We start from the raw sequence: 13,037 nt of genomic DNA on the forward strand, positions 1-13,037 counted from the left end.
CATCCTGCATAATATTGGTTCCACATGCCAGACTGCATATGAGAAAGTTACAGTGGTACCTAAGGAATTTATGGTCTCAGCACAAGCACAGCCTAGAAACCCAAATTCCAATAATTCCATGCCTGAAGCAAGAATTCCAATGGTGGGCTCAGATCTGTCAATCAAACAAAGGATTGCCCTTCCACAACACTCAACCAAGCCAATCCATTACCACGGACGCCTCAGACCTCGGTTGGGGGGCCCACATGCTAGACAAGTGCATACAAGGCTTATGGACTCAAGACCAGCTGCACCTACACATAAATCAAAAGGAAATGCTGGCAGTAAAACTGGCAATTCAGACATTCAGACCATTTCTTCGACCAGGTCAACTGTTAAGGACAGACAACACCACAGTTATGTGGTACATCAACAAACAGGGAGGCACACATTCGTACCCTCTATGCCGGATGGCAATGGATCTCTGGAATGTGGCCCTGAGTTACAACGTTCAGTTACAAGCAATTTTTGTACCAGGAAAAGAAAACATTTTAGCAGACATACTAAGCAGGACTACCACGGATGCCCACGAATGGATGCTGCATCCGGACATCTTCAAAACCATTACAAGAAAATGGGGACTCCCTCAAATAGACTTATTTGCATCCCCACTAATCACCAACTAAAGAAATTCTGCACAAGGACGTACCACCCACTTGCTTGGAAGGTGGACTCCCTATCTTTCAGTTGGAAAAACCTGACAGCATATGCATTCCCAGCACTTCCTTTGATGCACAAGGTGCTATTGAAGATCAAGGAGGACCGTCCAAGGATCAATCCTGATAGCTCCAGACTGGCCAAGACAACATTGGTACCCATTACTGAGGAGCATGTCTCGGGAACAAATATGGCACCTACCCCTTGTTCCCTTGCTGTTAACACAGAACAACTACAACACCCTGCATCCAAACCTGAAAACACTGCAGCTAACTGCCTGGAACATTGCATAAGAACAAATAACCCAAATTTATCCCAAAGGGTAAAAGACATTATCTTGGAGGCTCGCAGACCCTCAACAAGAAAGAATTATTCAGCAAAATGGAAAAGATATTTCATTTGGAGTACTGCAAATGGAGAAAATGTGTCACTGGTAAACATAGCCAACATCCTGGAATACTTGGCAGAGCTCTTCCACAAAGGCCTGTCCTATTCTTCCATCAAGATTCATGCATCAGCTATTTCAGCAGAATACGACTTGGATCCTCCAGTCTTCTCACATCCTCTGCTCAGGCAGTTTCTGAGAGGAATTAAAAATGTAAAACCGCCTAGGAAGCCACCATTGCCAGCATGGGACTTGAACTTTGTGCTAGAAAAATTGACACTTCCTCCTTTCGAACCAGCAGCAACAGCAGAATTACAATACTTATCATGGAAAACTGCTTTCCTGTTGGCAATCACTTCAGCAAGAAGGGTATCTGAGCTACAGGCACTAATGGCAGTACAGCCATTCCTGATCTTCCACCAAGATAGAGTATCCATGAGAACTAATCCTACTTTTATGCCTAAGGTGGTCTCCAGAGTATCTTTGAATCAGGCTATCCACCTACCTACATTCTTCCCCAACCCTCAGAACAGGGGAGAAAAGGCTGTTGCATACCTTGGATGTGCATAGGCAATTACGCTACTACCTGGACAGGACCAAGGGCAATAGGAAAACTGACCAGCTACTGGTAGCATATGCAACAGGAATGGAAGGAAAAGCAATTTCAAAACAGACAATCTCTAAGTGGATAGGAAATTGAATTAGATTTTGTTACTCCTACCATGGAAAGAAAACTCCAGAAAAACATCAGGCCTCACTCTACAAGGGCTACAGCCACTACCACAGCTTTTCTACGAGGAGTGGCTACCAAAGGCATTTTAGAGGCTGCTACTTGGAGCTCCGTGCATACATTTGCCAAGCATTATAATTTACCTTTATACTCCAGATCCCGAGCAGGTTTTGCCACTGCTGTTTTGCAAGGGATCTTAACTACACCATAATTTTATTTTCTCCTCCTCCCCCAGTTTTGCTATGGTATTCTACCCATTTGTAAGGACTGCAGATGCATCCTTGAAGGACATAGTACAGTTTTGTACCTACCATAAATGTAGATGTCCGATAGGAATGCGTCTGCAGTCAGGATTACCCACCCTCCTTCCCTCTGTGGTACTCCTAGGGTATTTGCCCATCTTGTAGCTAGCTGGGGGATCTATTATGGTGTATTTGTTTGTATATATGTACATACATGCCTATTTTTTGTTTGCTCTCTACTATTTGGAATCATTTACATTTATCCAAATTTAGCCTTCCTAGAGGGCACCTGGCATCTGGGGCAAGAAACACTGAGGAAAATGGCGTCGGCTGATGCCTTTATACCCGAATAACTGCAGCTATGACGTCGGGTGAAGTGCGACACCAGCCGAGGCCAGACCCAGACTTTGGAATCCGGCCGACCGAAGGGCTGCCTGACGACAGGACAACCCATTTGTAAGGACTGCAGATGCATTCCTATCGGACATCTACATTTATGGTAGGTACAAAACTGTACTTTCTCCCTTAGGTCCAGTGGAGAAGGATGTGAAGTTGATGCCTTCTGTCTTTCCTGGTAAGAGGATCCCTCATGCCTTTCCATTAATTCCATGCTTGCTATCCAAATTCAAAGAAGAATGAAATACTCCTTGATCTTTGATAGTTTATGGACCACTGCCTTTTTTGAATTATATTTTCCCACTTTTACTTTGCTGCAGTTCCCCTTGATTTGTTACACAACAGCATATTAACACTTCAAGCATAATCCTTGAGCATGACAGAGCAGCAATTATTTTGTGTGTTGTACACAAGACTAAAAAGCTGCTGTTAGTAAGTAAATACATGTATTTACAGAAGAGTATACTTATAACAAGTGAATTACTGTTCATAAAGACTTGGTCAGCTGTAATGTAATGGTAATGTTTTGCTTCCTCTGTGCAGCAAAATCAATGCAGAAGTTCCTCAGCACATTTTCTGGTAGCAGCTGTGACATCAGCAAGACACAGGACTACCTGCGTAAGATTGTGGAATGTATCCAAAATAAAAAATATATAGATTTCTGTATGTCTTTGGCATGTCATGCAGGTGGCGACAAATTCTTCTGCCAAAGCATGTAAGAGATTAAGCTTAAAACAAGATAGGTGACTTTTCCCTCCCTTTTACTGTGGGGCAAGGAAATAAATGCTTTATAACATGCAGGTTTTTAAATAACTAAACTATGCTATAGGGAGAAAATAAATGTTAGGATTGAGTTAAACTGCAAGGGAGGGTGGATGTTTCCTTTAACAGCTTGTAGCCTTAACTTTTTGTGCAGATATCCAAATAATGGAGTAGCAGGTCCCTGATATTATGTTGACTTGCTTAACACAGAGACTTGAATAGTCAGCTGAGATAAGTCTGATCTGTACTGATTCCAACAGTGTGAAACTTCGGGGTCCTTAAGTGTTGTCTTACCTCAAGATTGTGCTGTCATGGATTTAGTGTATATAGAATTACGAGGATATGGGGATTGTGGGGAGTGGGGGAACATGCCTCTCTTCAAAAATAATAATTAGAATTTCTTGTGAAAGTCATATTGTAGTTGACTTCTTATCTTGGATGTTTTGTGTTCTAAATGTTACATAGTTTGACTAATTACTAAGAGTCCTAGAGTAATTAAGACATAGCAGCTGACTGAGAACATGGACTTAAAGAATATATAAAGGTATTGAAATTGATACCCTGATGTTCCTGGACTTGCGTGCAAGGAAAAAACGCATGCTGGAAAGTCTGGGAGTGTTGCAAATGACAGTCTGATCATTAGAGATGGGATTGTAGGGAAAAAATATTTTAAAGTGAGGCCATTATCTATATAAGCATCAGACCTGTTTAACCCACCTCAGCAGTTCATCATATTGTTTGTTCATAATAAAAAAAATATTTGTAGGGCACGGAGTCATACGAGTTTATTTTTGTGACATTCAGCAGTCACTGTACCTTTTGCAGTGAGCTGCATCATCTTCCAATTGCTGAATAGTTGTCGCTGCTTCTTATTAAAATGTTTGAGGATTGAATTTGATATATGCCTGTAGTAATGTAATTTGTATCTTAAATCTCTTGAGAATACTAGTCATCCTAATTTAATTTATTACTTCACTAGTATTATGTATCTAGGGGATTATTAGTATAACTGAATTACACTGTGTTTGAAAGTTAAGATCTAAAACTTCAGAGAGTTTCCAGAAGTAATGCTTATCTTCCTTGCATATCTGTGTATCTTTCTGTGGTCCCCTGATTTTCTGGTGCAGCTAATTTATTATAGCATTTGATTACCTGGTGTGTCTGTCTGTGTGTCTGTCTGTGTGTCTGTCTGTGTGTCTGTCTGTGTGTCTGTCTGTGTGTCTGTCTGTGTGTCTGTCTGTGTGTCTGTCTGTGTGTCTGCCTCTGTGTGTCTGCCTCTGTGTGTCTGCCTCTGTGTGTCTGCCTCTGTGTGTGCGTCTGCATGTGTAAGAACAAGCTTCAGTATTTGAGTTGAATCTTGAATACCATAAAAACGTATAATATATTTCTTACATTTTTTTATTTATTACATAGGCAGATCTGTGTCGTAAGCTCTGTGCAACCTTACAGACTCATAATCCAGATCATCCATTGCCAGTACTGATCCAGGCTGCCCAGTTGTCACGGGAAAAACAACATTCAAAGGCAGTGGAACTGTTGCAGGTAATACATGGAGTGGGTAATGGGGTCTTTCTGTAGTCATACTGCTTTAATTTAACAGAGGACTTGTCATCATTTTGCTGATGTTCTTCATGTTTCACTGTTGCAGTCATCACATTTGGGTTATCTGCTTGCAGTAGCCCTCAGTCGGCCTGATTGTCAAAGTCTTGGGTCCTGCGTCGGTTGCTGTCTCATCTTCCATGATGTCAGGTAGTCAGGGGTATAAAGCATGCAGCCGATGCCATTACATCAGTCTTTCTTGCCTTGTGGTGCCCGAAGCAGTGAAGTTTTCATTTTCGAGTTTCAGATACAAAGTCTTCAACTAAGCTAAGTACCCCATTGGGGATCCTTTTTCTTGCTTTAAACCGATGTCAGTTAGTTAACAATTGTATTTCTTGTGGAAAGCAAATACCTCATAAAATTTTCATTCGTACTGCATTCCTTGCCTAGGCCCAGACCACGACGTACCTCGCTGTCGGTTTTGTGCCTTATTCAAACATCGTACTATTCGTCATCGGTTCATTTACGCTTCTAAATATTTTGTTACTCTGTTCAATTATCCAGAAATGGCATCGGTAAGCCACCTGACTACCAACATTCCAAAAAAACGCAAAGATAAAGACAGACTGCATTGGTCCAAAGCTGCCAACGACGCTTCTCCTAAGCAAATCGCCAGTTCGCCGGTACTCAGTGAGGCGCTTTTGCAGCCCCTGATACCCGCTACTTCAGATTCGCAGGCCTCTACTGAGACCCATTCGGAGTCCGGTATGCCACGAGATGCTTCTTCGTCTGTGGAACCTGTGGATGTCTCTTCCTTGGATGGGTCCAGAGCTGCTGTGCAGAAACCGGCTTCTGAGGGTGTATTCAGGCCTACTGACTTATATATTAAACCAACGCCATCTTCTTCTTCAAGGCCTTAATCTCGATCCTTGCCTAAAAAAAGCAATGCCCAGGCCGCATGGTCAGGCCCCATGCCTAAAAAACAAATGATAAGAATGGCTGAAGACCTTATTACTCTAATCAGGGGAAGCCACCCTTCCCCCTCTAAGAGACCTAGAACTGATTTTCCTTCTGATTCTTCTGATCAGGTTTCTGAAATTTGTTTTCTCTGACCAGGATTTGCCCTTATTTACCTATGACGATTCTGATGCAGAGGAATCCATTCCCTCTGCTTCCCCTCCAGAGGATTTCTCTTTTGGTGAAACCTTGTATACCCTTAGGGAGCATTTTCTCTTGGAAAGCCAGGATTACTCTGACTCCAAAAAGAGACTTAGGGAATTCTTTCTCCTGCCTCAACACAGGCCTTTAGCTATCCCTCCTGTACTGGACATTGTAGATGATGCCTTCTCGGAATCTAGCCTGGCCCCTGACTCTTTAACTCCTGCTCCCAGAAAACCTGATAGTATTACAGGGTACCTGACTCTCACAAGTTCCTCTTTAAAAATCCTATTGTGGATCCTGAGACCATTTCTCAGGGACCCAAGGGCATTAAGGCTACTACTGCCAAAAATCCTACCCCCTCTGATAGAGATTCCAGGATGCTGGATAGATGGAGTAAGAAGGTATACACTTTTGCAACCTTGGCCATTAGGGCCTTAAACTGCCAGTTTCATATAAAGTATCAGCATATTGCTGGATTGCTTAAATAGAAAATGATGTTGATTCCTGACTGTGCTGAAAATAAAGATTTACAGGACTTAATGCATTCTGCTGAACAAGTTGGAAAACATACTTTGCAATGTGGTTTTGAGTCATTAGAGGCATCTTGCAGGGCTGCTGTCACTGGGTCTGTACTTAGAAGGCATGCTTGGCTTAAGAAGCAATCTTTGTCAGATCATTTTAAGGCTAAATTACTGGATGCTCCCTTACACCAAGACTGCCTGTTTGGCAACAAAGCAGAAGTAGTACTTAAAAAAGATGGAGGAAAAAGCTAAATCTATGCAAACTGTTAAAGATTTCCTGCAAGTACAGCCTCCCAGATTTAGTAGGCATTGGCCCTCTAAGAATTGGTCCTTTCCTGCCTCTTCCAGGCCTTCTCAGTCCAACCCAGAACCAGCAGAACACCCAGGCTTCAGTCCCAAGGTACTCGCAGGCCTAAGCAGTGGGGGGCTCCCACTTCCAAAGCAGGGAGTAGTAAGACTCCCCCCTATGGTAAACTGTCTCAGTGACTTAACTTTAAAGCTTCCAAGCCCTGCTCAACTGAATGTTCCTTTAGGGGGAAAGATTGCCCTGCATGCCAGAACTTGGGAACTCATTACCCAGGACAAATGAGTTTTAAATATAGTTTCCCAAGGATACAGATTCCACTTCCACTCCTTACCAACCACAAACGGTTGGCCAGACCTACCCCCAAATCAGTGGGCAGAGGCTCAAAAGCAAGTTCTCTCTCTTTTAAGCATCAGGGCTATTCAACCTGTCCCAGAAGAAGAATGGGGGCAAGGTTTCTACTCAAGACATTTCCTGGTGCCCAGAAAAGACAATTCCTGGCGTTCTATCCTGGACCTGTCTATCTTAAACACATTTTTGGTAATCCCAAAATTCAAGATGCTATCAGCTGCTTCCCATGCTAGGCAAAGATGCCTGGTTGGCAACACTGATTTTAAAGGAAGCCTACCTCCACATTCCAATAAGGGAATCGTGCAGAAGATACCTATGCTTCAGAGCAGGCTATATGGCACTATCAGTTCTCTGCACTGCAGGCAAAGAAATATTCAAATATGCCCATACCTGGACGATTGTCTAATTCAGGCAGAAAGCCAGGGCATACTATTAAATCATCTGGCAAATTTAAAGAAATTGCTTACGTCTCTGGGGTACACCATAAATGAAAAGAAATCACATCTTGTACCCTGCCAACAAATTGTATTCCTGGGAGCTGTCTTGAATACAACTTCCCAGATGTCCTACCTCACGCCAGAGAAACAAGTTCATTTGACAGTCTATTCAAACTACTGGCCACAAAGGCCCAGTTATCTGCAAGGAAAATACTGCAAGCCCTGGGGTTCATGGCCTCTTGCATTCTACTAATTCCATATGCAAGACTGCATATGAGGAAACTACAGTGGTATCTAAAAAGCATATGGTGTCAACATTCTCAGGATCTAGAATCCATGATTCCTATCATACCTTGTCTACAGACAGAGTTATTTTGGTGGGCAGAGGCTTGCCACCAAAACAAGGGACTCCCATTCACTCTACCCCCTACCGCCCAAACCCTAACAACGGGCGCATCAGACTATGCATGGGGGGCTCACCTGGCAGGGCAGTGCATTCAGGGCAAATGGAACCCAAATCAAATGCACTTGCATATCAATCAAAAAGAAATGTTAGCTGCACAGAATGCTCTGACAGCCTTCAAGGACCACATTCTTCCAGGACAATTATTGGTAAAGACGGACAAACACCACTGTTATGTAGTACATAAGCAGGGGGAAACCCACTCATACCTCCTCTGCAGAACTAGCCATGGCTCTGTGGAGCACAGCCTTGAGCTACCAAGTGCACCTACAGGCTCAGTTCCTGCCAGGAAAGGTAAATACACTGGCAGATGACCTAAGCAGAACTCTCATGGACCCACATGAATGGAAACGGGAACCAAAGATATTCAACATGTTGAGAAACAAATGGGGAGCCCAGAGATAGACCTGTTTGCCTCCCCACAGAACTACCAATTGGACAACTTCTGCACAAGGACTCCCCACAAACAAGCTTGGAAAGTGGATGTCCTATCCTTCACCTGGAAAAACCTATCAGTTTATGCCTTCCCCCCTCTGCCTCTCCTCTCCAAGGTACTACTAAAGATCAAACAGGACAAACCAAGGGCAATACTGATTGCACCAGACTGGCCACGCCAACACTGGTATCCCCTCTTGCGCAGTGTGTGACTTCTGGCACCATGGCATTTGCCTCAGACCCCTGCCCTACTTTCCCAGCAGGAGGGCCAGATACTACACCCACAGCTTCAAACCCTGAACCTGGCAGCCTGGTTAATTACCTGATCCCTCTGTTACCATCCCTCAGTAAGCAAGTGATGGATGACATTCTGGAGGCAAGGAGGCCTAGTACTAGAACATCCTATGCTGAAAAATGGAAAAGATTCTGCTCCTGAAGCCAAACTCAGGGGATGGGCACAGCAACGCCCAATTTTACCCCATATTCTTTAATACTTAACTGAGATGCTTCACAAGGGCCTTTCCTTTTCCTCCATAAAAATTCATGCCTCAGCCATTTCAGCTCATTACAATACAGAACCACCTCCTCTTCTCTCATCCACTGCTGAAGCAATTCCTCAGAGGAGCCAAAAACTTAAGACCACCCAGGAGAGCCCCTACTCCAGCGTGGGACCTTAACTTTGTATTGGGAAAGCTCACTCTACCTCCCTTTGAGCCAGCTGCAAATGCAGAGTTGAAATTCCTTTCTTGGAAAACAGCCTTCATTCTAGCCATCATTTCAGCAAGAAGGGCGTCTGAATTACAGGCCCTCATGGCAGTGGAGCCTTTCATAATCTTTCATGCTGACAGGGTGTCCCTCAGGACCAGTTCCTCCTTCATGCCCAAGTTGGTATCCAGTGTGGCCCTTAATCAGTCCATTCGTTTTCCGACCTTCTTTTCTAATCCACAGAACAAAGGGGAAAGAATACTGCACCCCTTGGACATGCACAGACAACTTAGATTTTACTTGGACAGGACTAAGCCTCTCAGGAAATCAGAACAACTGCTGGTTGCATTTGCTGGCAGAGGGGAAGGCCATTTCAAAGCAAACCATTTCTAAGTGGATAGGCAATTGCATTCATTTCTGCTGTAAGTACCATGGAAAACCTACCCCACAGGGGGATAAAACCACATTCAACCAAGGCTGCATCTACCTCTACAGCCTTTCTCAGAGGTGTCCCTACCAAGGGACTTCCTAGAAGCTGCTACCTGGAGTTCTGTACATACCTTCACCAAGCATTACCACTTGCCAATTCTTTCTAAATCTAGAGCTGGCTTTGCCACTGCAGTCTTGCAGGGCCTTATAGCTGGTGCTAAAGCTATCTAATTACCTCCTCCCATCCTTAGCTTTGGGAATCTACCCAAATGTGATGACTGCAACAATGAAACACGAACATAGTACAGTTGTGTACACTTACCATAAATGTAGATGTTCGAGCATATTCACTGTTGCAGTCCTGGTTACCCTCCCTCCAGCCCCCTGACTTCTATGGACTATACCTCTATTCTCGTTTTCTATGCTGAAAGCTTTTTGGTGTATTTGTTTTTCTGCTGGAGGTGTAACCTTGTATATAATTGCTTCCCATTATGGGGGCACCTGACATCTGGGGCAAGAAAAACTGATGTAATGGCGTCGGCTGCATGCTTTATACCCCTGACTTCCTGACGTCATGGAAGATGAGACAGCAACCAATGCAGGACCCAAGACTTTGTTAATCAGGGCGACTGAGGGCTATTGCAAGCAGATAACCCAAATGTGATGACTGCAACAGTGAATACACTCAAACATCTACATTTATGGTAAGTGTACACAACTGCACTTTTTCCCTTTAATGAAATCCAGTCTGCAAAGTTTTTTTTTTTTTTTTTTTTTTATAATCTGGAGGATGTTTAAATCTGCATGCAGAACAGGTGCTGAGAGGAATGTGTCTATTTTGTTAGCAAGTATATTCATTATTCACTACATCTTAAGTCATTTTTCCTCCTGTATAGGAATTCTCAGAACAGCATCCTGATATTGCTGTGGAAATCAAATTGACAATGGCCCAGTTGATATTGGCTCAAGGTAATAGTAAATTTGTGTTCTTCCTGCTTTTAGACTAGAGCTTTTATCATTAACATAAGTTATCCATCTTTGGTAAAGTAATGTTACTTGTAGTTTAATAAAGAGAACCACTGAGATCAGTTGTACTAGCATCCTTCAAACAGGTAACTTTATTGAAATGTGAATTTTACATTTTATGCAGTTTTGTCGCACTCTAGCTTAACTTCTTCCTGTTCCAGTCAGTACAGCTCCAGTAAAAGCACAGTCTAGTTCAGTCTTTGTGTAGACATGGCCAGCATTGTTTACTTCAGCTTGAATGACAAACTTGACGTACCAAAATGGGATTTCCCTGTACTTAAAATGCTTAGACAATTGTGTGCACAGAACTACACATTTCATAGACTGTTTTTCTCACATTATTTGCTAAGTATCTGCATAGACCAAGTTCATTTTGTGTATAATCAACATTGGTATTGCCTCTTGTTGCTCATCTTAATGAGGCTTCAGCACTGAGTGAAGTATTAGAAATGTAGACTACCCACTAATGCAGCCGTAGGAGAAAGTAAGTATCAAAAACCTGTGATCAGATGCAGTTGTGTTTGCCACTTAAGATTTATTGCTGCTTCAGGCTGTAGACCATTTGTAAACGCTGTATACTGGGTTTTTTAATATGTACTGTGCATTGTATTTGTTAAGTGATTATACTTTGAGTGATTGCAAATTCAGATTTAAATGTACTGTCAAGGAAGAAAGTCCAATTGCATGTCTTGCCAAATTTTATAGCATTTGTTTGCAAAGTGTATAGTTATTTTATTTTTGAAGACTGTTACACCTTTACTGTTTCCTAGGGTAAAGAATGCCATACATTTGCTACCCTTTTTGAAAACCAAGAAGCATTTTTATTTTTGCTTAAAGTTTTTGTCAATTTTAATTATTTTGATGTGCCATTTGTATTCAGTCTTAACTATTCTGATAGAAGGTCATTGGTAGAGGCTTAAATGCATTAATTAAGTTGTCCCTCTCTCACATGTGACGTGGTCTGAAAAAAATAAAGGATTATGATTGGGTCTTTGATCAGAGCAGAGTTGCGTGTTTGAAAGATAAAGAGCAAAAAAACTCATTTTGAGGGCAGAGTGAAGTGAAGCTCAAGAGGTGAATTTATTGGATTTATTTATTGAAATCCAGTTTACTCAGTTTAAGCGCAACCTAGACCAGTGGATGGGGATTAGAAAATTTACGCCAGGCCTGGCACTCGTGACCCTTATGGACAGAGGTAGCGTTTAAGTGCCTGGCCCTCAGTGTCCTACTTGGACACAGGACATCATTATTCTTCCAGGAAAGCTTGGCTTGTCTTAGAAAGAGCCAGTACATTGTTAGCCTCGTAACAATCTATGAATGCATCATTAAGTAATGATCAGAGAGAGAAGCAATCCTAATTCTTTGTAATACTTGGAGCTTTACCTACTCTGATATACTGCTAGTTACCCAAAAAAGTCTAGGAATAGTGTTTTACAACTTGGAAAGCCATAAAACATTTAGTGCTGTCACACAGGCAACAGCAAGATGTTGACCCTCTGATGAGCAGCTGACTTTAAAAGCTATTAGACACTTCATTCTGTCACACTTTTTACACGACGACTAAATATTTTACAATGTTAAAGTTACCCAAATTGCTGACCAACATTATGTTCTAGTGTGAGACTCGAGCTTATCAGCAGATGTGCTTAAAACTTTAAGCACCTTTCTTATCTCAGAAAGGTTCTTAGCAGAATTTTCTCTGAATTTGGAGTGCAATCAAGACGCTTCATGCAGAACAAAATTTTTACTAGATTTCTTTCACAAGTAAAGCTCTTCTTTTCTCCACACTCCTTGCATTACTCCCTGTATCCACGCTGTCCTAAATGCTTGTTTCTTAGCAGAAGCAACACATGAATTTAAAAAAAAAAAAAACTCAACTTGTCCTTACCAGTTAATGATATTTTTATGATTGATTTTATGTGCCCTGCCACTCACACTAAAAGAAATTGATAGTGGTTTATACACATCATACATATGATATTTGAAAGAAAGAAGCCAATGTGCTTGGATAACCCCGGAGCTTTATATTCTTTACTCTTCTCCACTGTTTGTGGTCCTACTACATGAGAAGTAAAAAAAAAAAAAAAAAAAAAAAAAATCTTCCTTTTACTGAGAGGCATATATTTTGGCTTTTGCATTCATGCTCAGCCTGCTATTTAGTGCCCACAAGTCAATGAATAATAAGCACATTCAGTAGTAGTGCACTATCAGTGTGGCCTTTTGAGGTTATCTGTGTGAATTCCTGTAAATACTACTTCATCTAGTTCATTGTCTGGCAGATGTTAACTAAATGTATTAGGACTGTCACTGAAGTCTGGTGTGCAACCCGAGTTACAGATTTCTAGATGTTCTTCGTGTTTCACTGTTGCAGTCATTACATTTGTGTTATCTGCTTGCAGGTAGCCCTCAGTCGGCCTGATTAACAAGGTCTTGGGTCCTGCGTTGGTTGCTGTCC

At 42.1% G+C, this 13,037-nt stretch overlaps 1 protein-coding gene across 1 annotated transcript in view; it reads left to right on the plus strand.

Annotated features, from left to right (window-relative positions):
• SRP72 (signal recognition particle 72) overlaps window positions 1-13,037 on the plus strand; it is a 1,193,396-nt gene that overhangs the window by 807,669 nt on the left and 372,690 nt on the right. Inside the window, exons 10-11 of the mRNA XM_044059445.1 lie at window positions 4,625-4,753; window positions 10,453-10,525. Of these exons, the coding sequence (XP_043915380.1) occupies window positions 4,625-4,753; window positions 10,453-10,525 (202 nt within the window). The remainder of the gene's footprint in view (window positions 1-4,624; window positions 4,754-10,452; window positions 10,526-13,037) is intronic.

Source organism: Protopterus annectens, chromosome 17.part0 (genome assembly GCF_019279795.1).
Source record: "Protopterus annectens isolate FY-2018-M chromosome 17.part0, PAN1.0, whole genome shotgun sequence".
In the NCBI taxonomy this organism is placed as follows: Eukaryota; Metazoa; Chordata; order Ceratodontiformes; family Protopteridae; genus Protopterus; species Protopterus annectens.